At 54.4% G+C, this 21,055-nt stretch overlaps 1 protein-coding gene across 1 annotated transcript; it reads right to left on the bottom strand.

The window, feature by feature from the left end:
- Positions 1-20,041: 20,041 nt before the first annotated feature.
- Positions 20,042-21,026, bottom strand: LOC136465768 (uncharacterized). Its single transcript, XM_066464376.1, has 2 exons — positions 20,923-21,026; positions 20,042-20,861 (listed from the first exon to the last, which is right to left on the bottom strand). Exons 1-2 carry the CDS (start codon positions 21,024-21,026, stop codon positions 20,042-20,044), a joined length of 924 nt encoding a protein of 307 aa, XP_066320473.1.
- Positions 21,027-21,055: the final 29 nt, after the last annotated feature.

A 21,055-nucleotide genomic window follows, 5' to 3' on the forward strand; every position in this document is an offset into this window, starting at 1 on the left:
CGTGCCTGGGCACATATTTTATTAACAAGAATAGAGTTTGTTACAGGAGGCGGGCACGACGGTAATTCGGGGTTACCGAGGGCTGACCGAAAGCGAGCACGAAGGCACACAAGGTTGTAATTACGTCATACAAATTTCGCGATTGTTGTTGCAGGGCTCAAATTAACGCCATCAGTGCATCGAGGTGCTTGTAGCCCGCCATGCACCAAGCATCAGCTTCTTCCTGGATGGAGACCTCAAGACGCGCCACCGAGGTTGACACTCCATTGAAGGTTCTCGCATTGCGTTCTTTCCAAATGGACCAACCGATGAGGAAGAAAAGGGAGTCAACCCCACGGCGGAGCTGTTTTGGTAGCCGGTTCATCTTGAACGACGATGAACCACATCCTTCCTGCATCGCAGCCACCATGGGATAGCCAGTTCATCTCGAACAACGACGGTGTACTACAGGTGTAGCTTCCTGAACCAGGCTTCCCAGGCCTGGCGACTGAAGGGGCATCCAAGAAGGATGTGGTTCATCGTTTCGGTGCCTTGGTCGCTGAAGATGCATGCATTCGAATCTTGCAGACCATGGCAGAACCGTCTATCCACCGTCCAGCATCTGCCGTGCATGACCAGCCAAAAGAAGAATTTAACCTTCGGTGGCGCCGATATTTTCCATATGTGCTTAGCTCCAAGAGGCGATGATGATCCAATAAACATAGCACCATATGTAGATGATGTAGAGTAGCACTGATTGGCGGTGAACCTCCAGACGAAGGTGTCCGGCTGCGCCGATAACTGCACCCCCTCCAATAGGTCGTACAGGCGGTCGAACTGGAGCAGGACCAGTGTCGGGGACCAAATACTGGGGCACCTAAGGAGAAGGAGCTAATAACCATCAAATGTTGATGCTTCCAAACAGACAAGAACACAACTACACTTCTTGCCCAACGACCGAAGGTTGGCTCCGCCTCGCCCGACGACTGAGGGCTGGCTCCCCCTCGTAAGACCCCCGAGGGCTGGACTTTGCCTCGCCCGCCGTCTGCGGGCAAACTCCGCCTCGCCCGACGACTGAGGGCTGGCTCCGCCTCGCCAGATGACTGAGGGCTGGCTCTGCCTCGCCCGACGTATGGGAGCAGGCTCCGCCAAGCCCTACGTCCAAGGGCTGGCTCTGCCTCGTCCGATGTCTGCAGGCAGACTCCGCCTCGCCCGACGTCCAGGGGCTGGTTCTGCCTCACCCAACGTCTAGGGGCAGACTCCGCCTCGCCCAATGTCCGAGGGCAGGCTCCACCTCGCCCGACGTCTAGAGGCTGGGCTTCGCCTCACCCGATGTCCAGGGGCAGACTCCGCCTTACCCTGATTACTCACGCATATAAGGCGGGACACTCAAGTCAACCGCAATACCGAGGACCATACCCTGCACGCCTGTATGAAAGTACCATCAAGATATGACCAGACGGACGCTTTAAGCCCTTCCAGGCATGTCAGAGCCCAATAGTGTTGCGGGCGCCGACATTTATCCTGCAGTGTTATGGGCACCGGCATTTGTCCTCGGACACGAATTCTGATGGAAACATACGACAACCACTACGGTCCAAGAAGGAAACTCATGTCATCTACAGTAATGACATGGGGCCTCTATGACGTCTGCTCCCCATAGGTCGCTGCTCGGCACACTAGTGCGTCGCGCCGCCCACCGGGGTGGGACGAGACGTGACCACTTGCTGAACAAAGCCAGAGTACGGCCCTATCAGGATCAGCAAATGTGCTATCCCTAGCACCGTCTACTGTGTCTGCGGGACAGGCTCAAAGGAAAAGGAAGACTCAGCACATTCGAAGGACCTTCTCTATCTTTGGTTTTTCCTCTTTCTCCCATCTGTAATCCCTGCTCCCCCTTGATCTATAAAAGGGAGGGCAGGGCACCCCACTAAGGAGACGGATCGATTCAACACATCATGCACCACTTCACACATAGCTGAGCAGCAACTGAGCTCTCAGCACCCTTTCAACCTTTCCATCAGAGACTTGGGACCTATCCCTCTCTCGACTGTTTGTACCCCCTACTACGAATCTTTCAGTGCTAATAACACGAGCAACATCAACAAACTGGACATAGGGACATTTTGCCCGAACCAGTATAAACCTTGTGTCTTTTAGCACACCATCCGGGCCTAATGTGCAACAAATATAGATTTACTAGTTGGTGTTTACTCGAAACACCGACAGTTGGCACGCTAGGTAGGGGACCTTTGCGCGTTCCAACGTTAAACATTAGGCCACGGATGGCTAGCCATAGAATCAGCTGGGTCCCAGGCGCACACATGCGCTTCGGTGACCTGGACTTCATTGTCACGGTGGGAGGAGAGTTCACATTGGCTCACGCCGCCATCCAATCTCTCCCCTCCATCGGCCTCAACTGTGAGAGGCTTAAGCACCAGCTCGGTGTCTCCCTAGGACCCTAGTAGTCCAGGGAGGACCAGCGCCGCCTCACCTTTTTCGACACCAACAACATGGCGTGGCTTGCCAGAGGAGAACCCCTCTCTCTGGAACACCACATACGGAGCACTCTGATAGCGCTTCCGTTTGGTCTTCGCAATGCTACGGTGACCGTTAGCCACTTTGTGGCACGACGCATGGTCCTATCACCTATGAACAACAAGTTTGTGGGGGTGATCAGACACATCACGGAATCTCTCTACAACCTCCTCGCGGAGGAGCCAGGGTCGTCCTCTAGCTCTGACTCCAGCAGGTGGAGCCATCACCCCTCTCGGGAATGCTTCATGATGGGTACCCTCGAGGGACACGTCAAAAGCGTCCCCAAGGAGGAGGCTACCCCAACGGATAACCTCGACGACGAGGCCGAAGGGGAGACAGCGGCCCCACCTCGCATGGGGGTGGAGCAGCTGAAAGCCCGACATCGGGAGATTAAGGAAGCATGACTCCAGCTCGTGTAGGAATACGCGGAGCTCGATCAGGAGATGGTGGGCGTGCACGCGCCATGGCTCACGATGTGAACTGAAGGATCATCATCGATGATGAAGCCCTTCCTCGCTTTGCTCGGGCAAGCCAGAACATCGCCGCTATAGCCACCATGCTCCATGGCCTTCTGGAGGCCATGATGCCTGAGGATCATCTGGCCCACCACGAGATTCGCACGCTGCTTGAGTGTGTGTCGGTGCAGCAGACAGAGAGCTCATTGTCTCGGCAATGTGAGCTCAACGCCAGCCAACGCATGCTCTCCGGGCATCCCGATAGGGACGTGTCGGTCCATCAGGCACCACAGGGCGGCAGGCAGTGTGCCGTGGTCCCTGTGCATCAGCGTCTCGGCCATAACCGCGATGCACGTAGCACTCTCGACGCCTGCAGACGTACCTTCAATGACCCAAGAGAAGGAGCCCACCGCGGCTATCATCCTCATCATGGTGGATGCTATGACAGCGGTGAGGACTGGAGTCCGAGCCCCGATCTACTGGGCCCTCAGGCCTTCGCTCGGCACATCCTCAACGCTGCCTGCCCGCCAAGGTACCGGTCACCAACCAACATCTCGAAGTACTCTAGGGAAACAAACCTTGGACTATGGCTCAAAGACTATCAACTTGCCTGCCAAGCTGGTGGTGCGGATAATGATGACTTCATTATCTGCAACCTTCCATTATTCTTGGCCGATTTGGCATGAGCGTGGTTGGAACACCTGTCGTCCAACGCAATTCAAAGTTGGGTGGATCTGAAGGAGATATTTGTGGGGAACTTCTAGGGCACATATAAGCGCCCTGGGAACCCATGGGACCTCAAGAACTGCCGACAAAAGACCGGTGAGACCCTCCGTGGGTACATCCGATGCTTCTTCCGGCAGTGCAATGAGCTCCCTAATGTCGCCGACGCTAATGTTATAGGAGCCTTCCTGTCCAAGACTACCTACGAGTCTTTGGTTCATAAGCTAGGATGCAAGGGCCTGTGAACCACTAAGGAACTCCTAGACATCACCACCAGCCATGCCTCAGGAGAAGAGGCGGTCGGAGCGATCTTTGATTGTCTCGAGGGCAAGGCAAGGTGGGACAAGGGCACCGGCAAAGGTGCCTCCAATCATTCTGTCAAAAGGAAGAACAAGAAGCCATGGCGTGAGGACTCACTCGTAGCCACTGCTGACTGCAAGGGTGGTCGGAAGCCCACGGAGGGCACTCTAAACCATTTCAAAAAACTACTCGAGGGGTCATGCCCAAACCATGCTTTCCTGGTCAAGCATCTGTACAAGGACTGTAGCCTCATGCGGTGGTTCATGTCCGGAGGCTCCAACAAGGGGGAGCATGCAAAGGACCCTGCCCCCACCACTAACGATGCCAAGGAGAAGGACGATGGCTTTCCAATGCCGGACGACTGCCTTATGATATTTGGAGGATCAGCGGCTTATGACTCCAAATGTCATCAGAAGGTCACACGCTGCGAGGTCTATACGGCTGAATCGGCCACACCTCCCTTTCTCCGGTGGTCAGAGTCCGCCATAACCTTCGATTGAACCGACCACCCAAAGAGCGTCCTGCATCTGAGGAGATATCTGCTCATGGTCAACCCGATCATCGGCCTGAAGCAGCTCACCAAAGCACTAATGGATGGAGGAAGCGACCTCAACATCATGTACGCCAAGACGCTCGATGAGATGGGCATCGACCGGACACGCCTCCGCCCCACCTAAGCACCTTTTCATGGCATCGTGCAAGGAAAGCAGGCCATGCCACTTGGGTAGATCGATCTACCCGTTACCTTTGGGGATCAATTCAATTATAGGATGGAAACCCTCACCTTTGAGGTGGTCGGGTTCCCTAGAACCTTCCACGCCATCCTGGGACGTCCATGCTACACGAAGTTCATGGTCGTCCCCAATTATACATACCTCAAGCTAAAAATACCAGGCCTCGGCGGGATCATCACCGTCGACACCTCCTTCCAGCGCGCCTATGAGTGCGAGGTCGAGTGCTGCGGTCACGCCGTAGTAATCGTCACCTCCGGAGAGCTCGCTGCCATCAAGAAGGAGGTCATCGAAGAAGCACCCGATGCCAAGAAGTCAACCGGGTCGTTCAAGCCTACAGAAGGCTCTAAAGAAGTCCTCATAGACCCTAGGAGCACCTAGGGTAAAACGGTGCGCATTGGTACCACACTTTCCTCTAAATAGGAAGGCGCGCTCGTTGGCTTCCTCCGTGCTAACAGAGATATCTTCACATGGAAACCCTTGGACATGCTAGGCATTCCGAGGGAAGTCACCGAGCATACCTTGAAGATCCACCCAGGCTCCAAGTTGGTGAAGCAATGCCTATGTTGCTTCGATGAGGAGAAACACAGGGCCATCGGCGAGGAGATAGCAAAACTTTCGGCGGCCGGATTCATCAAGGAAGTATACCACCCAGAGTGGTTAGCCAATCCCATTCTTGTATGATAGAAGAGTAGGAAATGAAGGATGTGTATCAACTATACAAGTCTCAACAAAGCGTGCCCGAAGGATCCGTTTCCTTTATCGTGCATAGACCAAATAGTTGACTCTACCTCAGGGTGTGAAACCCTCTGCTTCCTTGATGCGTACTCCGGGTACCATCAAATCACGATGAAAAAGTTCGACCAGCTTGCGACATCTTTCATCACCCCCTTTGGATCATTCTGCTATGTCTCAATGCCATTCAGTCTAAAGAACGCTAGGGCTACATACCAGCGTTGTATGCTCAAGTGTTTCGGGGACCTCATTGGGCGGACCATTGAGGCCTATGTTGATGACATCGTGGTTAAGTCCAAATAGGCTGACCACCTCATTGCCGATCTTGAGCAGACTTTTGCAAAACTCCGAGCCAACGATATCAAACTCAATCCTGAGAAGTGTGTTTTTGGGGTCCCGAGGGGTATGCTGCTCGGCTTCATCGTCTTCGAGCATGGAGTTGAAGCCAACCCAGAGAAAATCTCAGCCATCACAAGGATGGGCCTGATTCAGAACATAAAGGGGGTTTAGTGAGTTAGGGGTGCCTCGCCGCACTCAGCCGATTCATCTCGCGCCTCGGCGAATGAGGTCTCCCCCTTTATCAACTATTGAAGAAAGCCTATCACTTTGAATGGACATTCAAGGCCTAGGAGGCACTTGATATGGTCAAACTGCTTCTAACAAAAACCCTGATCTTGGTTCCTCTAACCGATGGAGAATCCCTTCTACTATAAATAGTGGCCACCACACAAGTGGTCAGCGCTGCCCTGGTAGTGGAGCGGGAAGAAGAGGGGCACACCCTCAAGGTGCAGCGCCCTATGTACTTCATCAGTGAGGTACTATTCGGCTCTAAGACCCGCTACTCCCAAATCTAGAAGCTCCTGTACACTGTCCTCATCACCAAAAGGAAGCTACGCCACTACTTCGAGTCACATACGGTGACGATCGTGACATCGTTCCCCCTCGGTGAGGTCGTTCAAAGCTAGGATGCCATGGGAAGAACCGCAAAATGGGCACTCAAGTTGATGGATCGGGGCATTACATATGCCTCCCGAACAACGATCCAAGTCCCAGGTGTTGGTGGACTTCGTTGTGGAATGGACCGAGGTCCAAATGACCCCAGTGGCCGTCGATCAAGAGTACTGGACGATGTACTTCGATGGATCACTGATGAAGAGGGGCGCCGATACAGGGCTGGTCTTCATATCGCCCCTTAGGGTACGCATGAGGTACATGGTTCCTCTCCATTTCCCCTTATCTAATAATGTGGCTGAGTATGAAGCACTCATCAATGCACTATGCATTGCCATTGAGTTGGGCATCCGATGCCTTGACGTCTAGGGCGACTCCCAGCTGGTCATCGACCAAGTCATGAAGGAGTCAAGCTATTACGATGCCAAGATGGCTGCATACTACTAAGAAGTTCGATGACTGGAGGACAAATTCGACGGCCTCGAACTCAATCACATCCCGAGGCACCTCAATGAGGTAGCCGATGCGCTTGTGAAGGTGGCATCCGACCGAGAGCCGGTGCCAACACGAGACTTCACCAGCGACCAACACAAGCCCTCGATGTGCTATGAAGGGTCGGAACAGGCCAATGATGTTTCGCCCAATCCAGGCTCAGGGGCTAACCAACCTACGGCTCTGTCCGGCCCTGAGGTAATGGAGCTTGAACAAGATCCAGTAACAGAGCCTGACCCTCTGGTCGACTGGAGAATGCTCTACCTCAACTACCAACTCCATGACACGCTACCGATGGACAAGGCGGAGGCTCAATGGCTCGCTCGCCACGCTAAGTCCTTCGTTCTCGTGGAGGGCGAACTCTACAAATGAAGCCACACCGAGATCCTACAGCACTGCATCCCCATTGAGCAGAGGAAGCACCTACTGAGCGATATCCACGGTGGGGTCTACGGTCACCACGCTGTGCCTAGAGCCTTGGTTGGAAATGCATTCCGATTGGGCTTCTATTGGCCCACTGCAGTAGACGACGCCGAGCAGATCGTGTGCACCTACGAAGGGTGTCAATACTACGCTCGACAAACTCACCTCCTGGCCCAGGCACTCTACACGATCCCCATCACGTGGCCCTTCGTGGTCTGGGGGCTCGACCTGGTTGGACCTCTCAAGAAGGCACCCGAAGGATACACCCACTTGCTCGTCATCATAGACAAGTTTACCAAATGGATAGAAGCTCGACCAATCTCCACGATCAAGTCCGAGCAAGCCATGCTATTCTTCCTCGACATCATCAATCGCTTTGGAGTACCGAACTCCATCATCATAGACAACAACACATAGTTCACCGACAAGAAGTTCCTTTGATTCTGTGAAGAATACCACATCTAGGTCGATTGGGCCGACATCGCGCACCCCCGAACGAATGGGTAGGTCGAGTGCACAAATGGCATGGTCCTACAGGGCCTCAAGCCCAGGATCTTCAACCAGTTGAACAAGTTTGGCACACGATGGGTCGTCGAGCTCCCCGCGGTACTCTAGAGCCTAAGGACAACTCCCAGTTGAGACATCGGCTACACGCCCTTCTTCATGGTCTACGGTTCCGAGGTCGTCCTCCCAACCGACCTCAACTATGGAGCACCAAGGATCAGGGCATATGACGAACAGGGAGCCGAGGCATCCCATAAGGATGCCATGGACCAGCTGGACGAAGCATGTGACGTCACCCTCCTCCGCTCGGTCAAGTACCAACAAGCATTGCGACGGTACCACAGCCGACGGGTGTGGGGCCAAGCCTTCAATGTCGGGGACTTGGTCCTTCATCTCGTACAGAGCAACAAGGACCACCACAAGCTCTCCCCGCCCTAGGAGGGGCCGTACACCATCGTGGAAGTACTCTGGCCAGGCGCCTACATGCTAAAAACCATCGAGGGCAAGGTCTTCACCAATGCCTAGAACATCGAGCAGCTACGTCATTTTTACCCCTAAATAAACGCATACTTTCTCTTATCAGTTTTTGTCATTGCAATCCCCGATCTTTCATGACATCTAACCCCTGCAAATGGCAAAGGGTCAGACCTCACTCGGGGGCTGATGTGAGCTCATTTATCCAACAAACATTCTCTGCGCATGGCATCCTTTTTCATGTTAATTCCTAGGAGCTTGATTTATGGGAACAATTCCTGAGTATAACTGGTAGGACTACGGGAAACCCATGCATCGATGACTACAGTCTCTTTACTCACCAGCGTGATCAGAATTGGCTCACCTGCACTCTGAGCTTTTGCGACCTTAACCACAGAAAGGATTAGGATGCGCTAAACCTTTTTACTCAAAAAGGGGATAAGAAATAAGAAGCTGTTTACATTTCATCACAAAAAGGGACATATGTATTCATGAATACAAAAAACTATTCACACAGGGGCTCCCCCACAACTTAAACAATTACATTTGCTGACCAATTCTACTCTAAATTCTACTGCAGCCACCGCACCACGCTCTCCATCGGCAACGTCCTACCGCTCCGCGGGATCCCTGAGGGTGCCATCATCTGCAACATCAAGCACCACATCAGTGATCATGGTGTCTTTGCTAGGGCATCCAAGGACTATGCCATCGAGATCAGCTACAACCCTAACAATGACACCTCGATGGGGATGCTTCCCGCCGAAGTATGGCCGCCATGGCTGGTGGATGTCTTTGACATCTCATCAAACTTGATGAACTGGCCGACCTGAGTGGCTATAAGGGTGAAGCCCCCCATTGGCGCAGTCCTAGGTGGCTTCCCCACCCACAAGGCTCGCTCAAAGAAGATTCACCGAAAGAAGTCTCCGTACGGCTCCATCCCGATGAAGGCCTCACAGATGGTGACATAGCCGGCGACGTGTAGCACCCTCCAGTGCACCTCCTCCTTCAACGAAAGTGGCCCCTTCTCGGTGAAGGTGGCCAACACCATCTCATCTACATTGGATGACCTCTAGCTCATCATCGCGCTCTGGATTCATGAATGGATCTATGAGTTCTCCTCTCCCTCGCATTACCCTCTCTCACTTAGGAACCACCACGACACGCGAACGCACTCGGTGAGAAGGAAGGAGGAGGAGAGGCAACAGCTCAAGAGTAGGCGGAGGAATGGGACGAGAACCCTCTCCCTTCCCCTATTTAAGGAGGAGATGCAGCAGTTGGAGAAAGACAAAGGGTTGGGGCAAAAAACCTCTCCCTTCCCCTATTCAATGTGGATGGGAATTCAATGGGAGGCATCTTGACCGACAGGATGTGCCCTGCTCAAAGAGACGGTGCCTGGTCAAATGGGACATGGCCTGGGCATGTCCCACCACTACCGCACGTCGGGTGTGAGAAACAAGGTGTAGCCACATGCAGGCGGCTCTCCGCTTTCCCAGACAGGACCTAGAAGGACCCAACGACGGAACCTCCATCAAGGGGAGAACAACGGGCCTCCTGAGTCGATCGGATGGCCTAGGCGAACGCCGAGAGACGAGGTTGAGGAACCAAATGGCCGCCAAAAGATAAGCACCCTTATTTACTTACATTATGTATCAATTTCACTACCGAGCCTCTGACCCCAACAACGGTAGGGGCGCGGACATCGCTCGGGGGCTACCGAGAGCATCTACTTGTTTAGACATTCTCTTCGCCTGATGCCTCCTTATGTTTAAAAACTAGAGGCACGGTATGCGCGTGTAAACTTTGAGTAAAACTGTCGAACCACTAGACCCTACGCCCCAGCGGCTATAATGTTTTTGTTCACCAGCGTGATCGAATTCTTTGTCCCCGCACCCCAAGCTTTAGCATCCGCCTTCTCAAGAAGGGTTTGGAGGGGTTTGCCTATGGAATCTCCATCAAGGAGAAGCTATTAGGTCACCCAAATTGATCGAACGGCTCGGATCGCTGCTGAGAGATAGAAACAAAAAATTGAGATGCTCGTGCAGGTTACGCCGGCCCCGTCGCAAACGCCGGACCTGAACCCCGCATGGACATATCCAGTAAGAGCTTTAGGTCACTCATGCCACCAAGATAACATCACCGACCCTCACTTTCATTTCCATTATATCATACATTCATCCCATATATCCAAGCGTTGCATATGCAATTGCTGCATCTCAACGCTTCGCGTCGCATCATGAAGCGGTAGTTGCCTCATTCGATATGAGTGGCAACTGACTGCGGTTCGAAGGCCAGCCACGAAGGGCTCGAGGCCGCCTCATGGCAAATAGAGCTAGGGGAGGAAAACCAAGATTAGCCCCATCGGTCTTGCCCGACCCCGCTTAGAAGCAGACAGGGACATCTTGACCTTTCTCGTTCGATTCTAACCTCGAGCCAAAACCCACAGAATCTCCATCGAGGAGAGGCCAATGGGCCACCCGAGCTTATCGAACGGCTTGGGCATCTATCGGGAGGCGGGTTAAGAAGTAGTGGAATGCCACAGGAGGACTCTGCCGACCCCGTCAGCGGATGACGGACCCAAATTCCACTCAAACATGCCCGTTAGTGAGCTCATTGAGCGCAACACTTGAGCCATCGAGGCAAGTGTCGTTAGCTCAGCCCCTTCGGTTGCAGAAACCGAGGACAGCGTGATGCATTAAACATGGCTGACCCCTATCAGACCCCAAGGGGCTCAGGGGTTCGAGCCGCCTGATCCTAGATTGAGAGATCGAGGTTCAAAGGTCGGCCCATGACAGGCCCGAGGCCGCCTCACGTCGAACAAGAGCCAGAGGAGAAAAACGCAGATGAGCCTTAGCGGCCTTCGCCCAACCTGCATAGAGGCGGATAGGGTCATCTCAACCTTCTCATTCATTCTAGCCTCTAACCGAGCCCATAGAATCCCCATTGAGGGGGAATCTATTGGAAGGCGGGTTAAGGAGCAACGGAATGCCACCCGAGGGCTTTGCCGACCCTGTCATAAGCAATGGGACTGGATTCCATTCGAACACCCCCATTAGCGATCTCATCAAGCACATCACTCAAGCCATCGAGGCAAGTGACGTTGCCTCAACCCCTCCGGTTACGAAAACCACTGATGGGCGCGATAGTCACAAAAGCGAGCCGACCCTTGACCGAATCCCCGCCACGCGTGGGGGCTTGGGCTTGCAATGAGACCGAACGCACAATCGCAGAATGATAGCTAAAACCCTAAGAAAGGGGTATGTGCGAATACAAGAGTAGTTTCACTATCCTCTCTTCGGTCTCTAGTGACATTCAACCCCAGCAACCGCAAGGGGTCAGATCTCACTCGAAGGCTGATAAAGGTATAAACACCCTCTTTTTTTGAAACAGTCATTGTGTCGGACCTCTTCCTCACGTTAAGGTTAGTGGCAAGGTTTATGGGAACAAATCACCGAGCGTACCCGGTCAAACTACAAAAAACCCATGCCGCGACGGCTACGGTAACTTTGCTCACCAGCACAATTGAAGTTTCCCTCTTATACACCTCGGACCCTATGGTCTTAACGAACAGAAGGGTTGGATTGCATGAGCCCCCTTTTTCGAATGCAAAAAGGGAAGAAAGCAAGTTCAACCAAATGAAACGAAATTACGAATTTGCCTAACAAAATGAAATTATGAATCTATTTTTAAGATATGAAAGGGTCAACACTTGTCCACAGATTACAAATAATGTCTATCGGACCCATTCGACTAACTATCCCCTCTAGGGGAGCACTATGTCTTTGATCCTATTCACTAGGTTTCGCTCAATAGGAGTCACAGCCGTCTTGATCTCATCCAGCTCAGAGGCTTTGTAGCCAGGTGCGAAGCCGATGCTCATTGTCTCCAAGTCAATGCTCTCCACATAGTGAGAACAGGCAGCAACAAAGGCTTGGGTGATCTCGGCATGAAAAGCATCCTCCTCAAGCTGGCGCACCCACGTCGTGATGTCTACGGCAGTAGAGGCTGCAAGCGGGCTGGTTCCCTCTGGTCGCGCCACCCCCAGGTCATCGAAGACCACCCCGACGGCAGCGCGTAGGAGATCATGCTCGTCGCTTTTTGCCTGTAGGATCCCCTGCATCTTGGTCAGCTCTGTGACCAGCCCAGCGAAAATGCTCTTGGCCTCCAGCCGTCGGGCTACCATGGTTCCAAGATCGGCCTAGAGGGAGCTGACCTCCTGACACACCTTGTCGCACTCTTGGATGGCCTGCTCGTGCTACTCGCGGGCCACGCTGCGCTCTAAGTAGAGTCTCCCCGCAGTCTGGCGTAGCTCGTCTCGCTCCTTGGGCATCCGAGCTATCACCTCAGCATCGAGGCTCGCCCTCTACTGCAGGGCCGTGGACCTCTCCTCGGCTCCTAGCTTGAGTTCCCACTCCCTCAACACCTCGGCCAGGAGGTCGAGGGCCCACTAGCGGGCCTTGATGTCCCTCGGTAGCAGCTCATCCCACTCCTTCTAGACTCTGGCGGCCTCCTCCTCATCCTACCATACCCTCGCCAATAGATCCTAGAACATTCCTGTGGCATCCTTCACGTCCCAACGTGCCTCGGCCTCCCACTACCAGAGACTGGCTGCCTCCTCGGCCAGGGGAGTCAGCTCGGCCACCTGCTGTTGGGCGGCAGCAAGCTGGGCGCTCACATCTCCGTGCAGCCAGGCGTCCTTGGTGAGGTGGTCCCATTCCACCTTCTGCTCGTGGAAGAACTAGGATTTCTCCTAGCTACGAGCGAAAAGAGACTAAAAAGAAGATCAATGTCAAAAACACAAAAATACATGATGAAAGAAGAAAGCAAGAGGGGAGATTAAGCAGATACCTGACTAGTCGGAACGATGATGTCACCCAGGACACCCTTGGCCTGGTTTAGGACTTCCATCATAGCCAAGATCCCTTTGTTGAGACTCTCCCACTCTATGCTCTCGGTAGCATCGTCGAGCGAGAAGAGAATCGACGTTGGGTCTTGAGGATCCATCCACTAGAGCAGTGACTCACCCTGCACGGGCGAGCGGCTGCCCCCCGACGTCAGGTCCAAGGGCAACCCCCACTGGTCCTCTCCACCACCGCCATGATGCCCGGGGACCTCCCGGCCATGTCCCCTCCGTTCGGCCTGCCTCAGGCGCCGTCGCCTAGGCCACCGGTGGCACGGATCACGCCGCTTCCTCGAGCACCACCATAGCTGCGTTTGGCTATGCCAGCTTGTCATGATCACAACTACCTCTGCTTGCGATGCCGAGGCCTCACCTTGTGGCACCGCGCCCACCACAGACGGCGCCACAAGCACGAGTGGCAACTCTGTCCGCTCCGACGTAGGCAGTGGAATCACCTCCGCCGCCATTTGCTCGGCGACCCCCGAGGGTGCTCCTTCAGCCTCGGCATCCGCTTGGCCCACCGAGGGCACGAGCACCACCGTGGGTGGCACCCGACCAGCCATCGAGGCCACAACGTCGGTTCCACTCCTGCTTGAAACAGGAGCGACATCGGGCGACGACTCCATCTCGCCTGGATGGTGACGCTCTTCTTGGGTGCCACCACCAAAAAACCGTGCCGCCTCAAGACACAGCAAGAACACAAAAAGCATGAGTCATGATGAAAATAGAGAAAAATAGAGAAAATGCAGAGGAACTGGTGGCTTACATCGGCGCTATTGGGCGGGGTTGTTTGGGGGATGAACCCCTAGGTCTCTGCTCCGCCTTGTCGGGGTAGGACCGTTTTGAGCCTACCCCCTGCTCCTAGGTAGAGGGGTCTACCTCCCTTGCCTCCGGGGGCGCGATGGTAGAGCCACCCCCCTCTATCAGCACCTTGGGTTGGTGGTAGATCCACCCACCCCTATTAGCTCTTGGGGCGCGGTAGCGGAGCCACCCCCCTCCACTGGCACCTCGTACGCGGTGGCAGATCCGCCCGCCCCTGCTGCCTCTTGAAGCACGGCGGCAGGGCCACACCCCTTCGATGGCACCTCGGGCATGGCGGTAGAGCCACCTGCTCCCACTGGTCGTGAGGGTGGGTCCATGGTTTGGCCCGTCTTCGCCGGCCTCACGGACTTCCCCCCGCATGAAATGGGAAGGGTCCCTGCATTGATGAGTGGGTACCTGTCAGCATATCCTCGCTCTCCAGGTCATCCCACTCGTCGCCCGCAACTACCTCGTCATCTTCCTCATCGTCATCATCGTTGTCATCGCTGTCTGTCTCCTCTCCTCGCTCTCGTGCCTACAGTTTCTGCGGCTTCCTTTTCCTCTCAACCTCCTTTGTCTTCTTCTGCCACTCAGCTGTGGTGCGATTCACCGCTGCCACGAGCGGGTCCTTCTACAGCGGGGCCGAGCGATCCATAAAGATGAGTCTCTTCGGTTGGTCCCGCTATCTCAATGTCAGCATCAAAGGACCGGGAGTTCAAGTAAAAAGAGAACTTACGAAGTCGATGTACCCCGGTTTCGACCGCATTGGGGGGTGCCTCAGCACCGGATACACAAAATCAAGAATGGTGCCAGCGTCGTCCCGTGAAGGCTCCATCGCCTCCTTGACGCGCCGTGCCACCTCGGAAGAGGACAGCGCTCCCTCAGCAAGCGCCGTCCCATCGAGGGACACCCCGAGCGCCATCATGTTTAGGGGAAGCGCGCGCCTCATCAACGGTGCCACTCTCCATGTGTGGTAGGCGCTGATGATCCCCAACCCCTTCACGCCCTTCTCCTTCAGAATTTGGATGGCGGCGAGATGGTCCTGGATTTTCTTCTTGTCTTTATCCAGGACCCCCACTTCCTCCATGATTCTAGGACATCTTCGATGAGGCACCCGGTGAACGCTGGCAAGGGGGCGGCTGCGTCATCCTTGACGTAGAACCAATGCAAATGCCACCCCTTATTGGAGGTCGACAGACACATCGGCGGATATTCGTTTACCCTATTGTTGTAGAGCTGAATGCCGGCGCATCCCATCGGCACGCTTAGCTCTTGCCTCTTCTCTTGCTTCTTCAGGAGGGTGATGGTGAAGACATACCATCACATGTCAAAGTGGGGACTAATCCCCAGGAACCCCTCAGACAGGGCGACGAACGCTGCAATGTGCTGGATCCCATTGGGAGTAAGGTGCTATAGCTTCACCTTGTAGTAATTCAACAACACCCGAAGGACTTGTGGGTGGGGGTGGTGAATCCCCGCTCGTGGAACTGAGCGAAGGACATAATGTAGCCTTCAGAAGGCGACAACGCGTCCTCATTGCCAGGTAGCCGCCATTCCTCAGTGGCAGTCCGCGCGCAAAGAAGGCCACGACGAACAAGGCCCTCTAGGCGCTGAAAAGTAACATCGGATCTGCACCATAGCTCTATTGAATGATTGGGGTGGGTGGGTGCGAACTTGATGGCGGCTACGATGTGGATGAGGGAGGCTCAGGCGATTGGCGGCACAGGTTGTAGATGCAAAGGCAAGGAGGCAATGTACGAAACCCTAGGGGTGAACCCTTTGGTTTTATAGGGTCGATGGATGCGAGGAAGTCAACTGTCTGCCTAGATCTCCTCGCCTGCCACGATTCGCCACCACGTCACCACGCGGAATATGCGCCCTCAATCTCTATCCTTTCCCACCAAAGTCATACCGAACATTTCGCCTTCCCGGGCAGACCAATACTCTTTTCATACAGAAGGGATACAGGTCAAAAAATGTTTCTCTAGCCCGCTTAGGCCCAGGAGTTTGAGGGCTAGCCCAATGGTTTTGACGGCCATCCCAATGAAGGATGGGCCCATGAGCGGTCAACACTCTGGCGCACGAGCCTCAAGAGAGTCTCGATCCATGATCGAGTATCAACCGAACTAGCCCTGGACGAATCCCCACGAATAGGATACCAGGGTTCCCTTTAAACTATCCAGTTATCAAAACACCAAATCTCACAGCCATACTCGTGAAGGGTCTGAATTACCCCCTGGGCGATTCTATCCGAATCACCCGGGGGGCTCGGGGGCTACACCCGACGGGTGCGCTCGTGCGCACCCTCTGACGAATCGAAATACCCCCTGGGCGATTCTATCCAAATCACCTAGGGGCTCAAGGGCTACACCCGTCGGGTGCGCTCGTGCGCACTCTCTAGCGAGTCAAATCACCCCTGGGCGATTCTATCCGAATCACCCGGGGGCTACTATCGGGGACCAAATACTGGGGTACCCAAGGAGGAGGAGCTAATAATCATCAAACATTGATGCTTTCGAACAGACAAGAACACAACTACACTTCTTGCCCAATGACCGAAGGTTAGCTCCGCCTCGCTCGACCCTCAAGGGCTAGACTCCGCTTCGCCCGACATCTGGGGGCAGACTTTGCCTCGCCCGATGACTGAGGGATGGCACCGCCTCGCCCGATGTATGGGAGCAGGCTCCGCCTCACCTGACATCTGAGGGCTGGCTCTGCCTCACCTGATGTCTGCGGGTAGACTCCGTCTCGCCCGATGTTCGGAGGCTGGTTCTGCCTCGCTCGACATCTGGGGGCAGTCTCCGCCTCGCCCGATGTCTACGGGTAGACTCCGCCTCGCCCGACGTTCGGGGGCTGGTTCTGCCTCGCCTGACGACTAAGGGCTGGCTCCGCCTCGCCCAATGTCTGGGGGCAGATCTGCCTCACTCGACGTTTGGGGGCAGACTTTGCCTTGCCCAACGACTGAAGGCTGGCTCCGCCTTGCCCGACATCTGGGGGCAGACTCCGCCTCGCCCGACGTCTGAGGGCTAGCTCCACCTCGCCCGATGTCTAGGAGCAGGCTCCGCCTCGCCCGATGTTCAAGGGCTGGCTCCGCCTCGCCCGATGATCGAGGGCTGGCTCTACCTCGCCCGATGTTTAGAAGCAGGCTCCGCCTCGCCCGATGTTCGAGCACTGGCTCCGCCACGCCCGATGTCCAAGGGTAGGCTCCACCTCTCCCGACGTCCAGGGGCTAGGCTTCGCCTCACCCAACATCCAGGGGCAGACTCCGCCTCGCCATGATTATGCACACAGATAAGGCGGGACACTCAAGTCAACTGCAATACCGAGGACAATACCCTACACGCCTGCAAGAAAGTACCTTCAGGATATGACCAGACGGGCGCTTTAAGCCCTTCTAGGCATGTCAGAGCCCAAACAGTATTGCAGGCGCTGACATTTATCCTTCAGTGTTATGGGCGCCGGCATTTGCCCTCGGACACGAATCCTGACGGAGACATACGACAACCACTATAGTCCAAGAAGGAAACTCATGTCATCTACAGTAACGAACATGGGGCCTCTATGTCGTCTGCTCCCCATAGGTCGCGGCTCGGCACACTAGTGAGTCGCACCGCCCGCCGGGGCAGGTCAGGACATGACCACTTGCTGAACGAAGCTAGAGTATGGCCCTATGAAGATCAGCGAACGTGCTATCCCTGGCACCGTCTGCCGTGTCAGCGGGACAGGCTCAAAGGAAAAGGAAGACCCAGCACCTTCGAAGTTCCTTCTCTGCCTCTGGTTTTTCCTCTTTCTTCCATCTATAATCCTTGCCCCCCTTGAACTATAAAAGGGAGGGCAGGGCACCTCACTAAGGAGACGGATCGATTCAACACATCACGCATCACTTCACACATAGCTAAGCAGCAACCGAGCTCTCAGCGCCCTTTCAATCTTTCCATCAGAGGCTTGAGACCTCTCCCTCTCTCGACCGTTTGTACCTCCTACTACAAACCTTTCGGTGCTAATAGCATGAGCAACAGCAGCAAACTTGATATAGGGATATTCTGCCCGAACCAGTATAAACCTTGTATCTTTTAGCACACCATCCGGACCTAACGCACAACAAATACAAATTTACTAGTTGGTGTTTACTCGAAACACCGACAACCTGCATGGTTAGTGGCCTGATGATGTGTTGTATCAATGTGTTGTTGTGTAGGGCCTCGGCAACGGTGGCCCTCAGCTTTCTCGCTTTCACCACGGCAAAAACAGCGGGAGCAGCATCCTCAATGCTGCGGACGTCAAGCCATCTGTCTGTCCAGAAGAATGTGGACTCTCCATTCCCAAGCATGAATACAGTGGCCGCATGGAACACGACAATAACTACCCATTCCTTCAAAGCCAGGGCGGGTCGACGCTCCACTCGCACCTGCCACTCCCAGCGTACTCGTAGGGCGATCCCGACACATCACAGGTCAGAGACGCCGAGGCCACCGAGGTCCCTAGGGCGACACACAGTCTCCCATGCCACCTTGCACTTTCCTCCAGAGACTTTGTCTGAGCCACACCAGATGAAGGCGCGACGCAGCTTGTCAATCAACTCGATCGCCCAAGGCGACAAGCAGAGGACAATGGACATATGCGTCGGGTTGGCAGACATAGTTGCTTTCACTAGAGCCATTCGTCCAGCAACATTGAGCATATTGCCCTTCCATTTTGGTATTCTTGCAGCAACTTTATCGATGAGAGGCTGCTCATTCGATCTCTTCAGTCTCCAGACTAAAAGCGGTGCCCCCAAATAGCGACACGGGAGGTCCTCGATCCGACAGGATTGGCAATGTCATTCTCCGAGTAGTGAAGCGGGGACGCTACACTCTTGTCGCGGTTGGAGAACAGGCCCGACGCTAAACCAAAAATGGTGAGCACTGCCTTCATGACCTGTAGGTCCCTCACATTAGGAACCACGAACAGAACTAGGTCATCAGCGTACAGACTCGTCCTGTTGCCGACACTGTCATGCAGAGGTGTTAGAAGCTGCTGCTGCTCTACCCATTTTAGGAAATGGTTAAGGACCTCCATGGTGAGCACAAATAACATCAGCGAGAGTGGGTCTCTTTGGTGAAGGCCGCGAGCATGGCAGATTCGCCTTCCCGGGTGGCCGTTGAGCAGAATCTTCGTGCTTGCACTGGCCAAGATTATTGAAATCCAATCTCTCCATCGCTGGCCGAAACCCATGTGTTGGAGGACTTCTAGGAGGAACGGCCATGAAACCGTGTCGAAAGCCTTTGCTATATCAATCTTGAGCAAGATGGTCGGCGATTTCTTTTCATGGATGGCTTTGCAAGCGATCTGCACATTCCTGAAGTTATCATGGATGCGACATCCTTTGATGAAAGCGCTCTGGTTACGCAGGACGAGAGCATCCAGAACGCCGCTAGCCTATTGGCCAAGCACTTGGTGATGAGCTTGTGTGTATGAGGCTGATAGGGTGATAGTCACGGATCTCCGCCGGATGTTCCTTTTTTTAGTAGTATCATGTAAGCATCATTCAGGTGATTGAAGCTACGGCAATCCAGCGACCAGAAAGCATTGAAGGCGTTCATGACATCCATCTTGATTGTCCCCCAGGCCTTCTTGTAGAATAGGCCAGTGAAACCGTCCGGTCTCGGAGCCTTGTCATTCGGCAGATTAGCAATGACTGACCGAACTTCCTCCTCGGTGAACAGGTGCTCGAGCTCTGGCCTTGCTATTTGTGGCACCCCCAAGGTCTGCAGATCGAATCTTCTTGAACGCTCAAAGTTTGCTCCAAGGACGCTGATGTAATAATCGTAGAGAGCATCGGCCATCGCTGTGTTACTGACAACATCCGTCCCCTGAACACGCAGCGCGTCAATCCGGTTCTTTCGGTTCCGGTGACAGGCTTGTAAGTGATAAAACTTCGTGCTAGCATCTCCTTCCACCAAGAAGAGCAGACGCGAACATTGCCTTGCAATCATGCGCGCCAAGGATGCCAGGCCCAGGACCCGCAGTTTGAGGGCTTTTCGAAGCTCAGCCTCCTAGGGTAACAGAGTTCTGGACTCCTGCTCCTCATCAAACCTCTGAATGACTTCACGGGCCATGGCGAGTTGTAGGCGCACACTGCCGATCTTGGTGTTGCTCCACCGACGCAGTGCTTTGGCAACATTCCGGAGCTTGTGGTCCAGCACGCGAAAGGGGTCCGCGTTTGTCACACTTGGTTCCCATGCTGCGGCAACAACATCGTCGAAGCCCGGCAATTTCGTCCAGAAGGACTCAAACCGGAACCTACGCTTTAGATCGGTGTTGACCTTAAGCTGCAGTAGCAAGTAGCAACGGAGGTCTGAGCAGTCCGAGGATAAAGGCTTGAGCATGTGGTTCGGGAAGGCCACAAACCAATCCATCGATGCAAACATGCGGTCAAGCAGTTCTAGTGTTGGTCTTTCCCTTTCGTTGGACCACGTGAACCTTCTACCGACCAAGTTCAACTCTTCGAGGTTCACCCTGTTGAGGAACGCACGGAAGCGTCTCATGCAGCGGCGATCTAGCCTGCCGTTGTTCTTGTCTTGCGCGCGGTAGATCATGTTGAAGTCCCCGCAAAGGAACCAGGGCCCCGGGTGAGAGTCCCGAAAGTGCAACAGCTCGTCGAGGAACTCCACCTTCTCGTGATCAAGCTGCGGCCCGTAAACGACAGTGATCCACCATTGATCTGTCGACGCGCTTGGCGCGGACAGCTTCGCCGAAATGGTGTACCGGCCCTTGTGGACATCAGACGTCGTCCAGCAGTCGTTGTTCCAACCGAGGAGGATACCGCGCCGGACACATTCATCGCCGGGAGGAAGTCGTAAGCGAACGTGGTTCCTAGGATTTCATTAGCCAGTGCATTACAAATGACGGAGAGCTTGGTCTCCAGAATACACACAAGAGTTGGCCTTTCTTGACCGGGAACTCTCGGACGACGTTCCGGCGCGCGCGGCCGTTGAGCCCCCGCACGTTCCAAACGAAGCAGCAAGCTAACGACGACATATGGGTAGAGTTTTGCGACGGTCCATGTA

This window comes from Miscanthus floridulus, chromosome 7, assembly GCF_019320115.1.
Source record: "Miscanthus floridulus cultivar M001 chromosome 7, ASM1932011v1, whole genome shotgun sequence".
Lineage (NCBI taxonomy): Eukaryota > Viridiplantae > Streptophyta > Magnoliopsida > Poales > Poaceae > Miscanthus > Miscanthus floridulus.

What these genes read in the sequence shown, in the direction of transcription:
- LOC136465768 (XM_066464376.1), bottom strand. Translation starts at nt 21,026, where the DNA reads ATGTCGTCGTTAGCTTGCTGCTTCGTTTGGAACGTGCGGGGGCTCAAC. An exon ending in GTCAAGAAAGGCCAACTCTT is followed by an intron (nt 20,862 to 20,922) that starts GTGTGTATTCTG and finishes ATGAAATCCTAG; the next exon opens with GAACCACGTTCGCTTACGAC.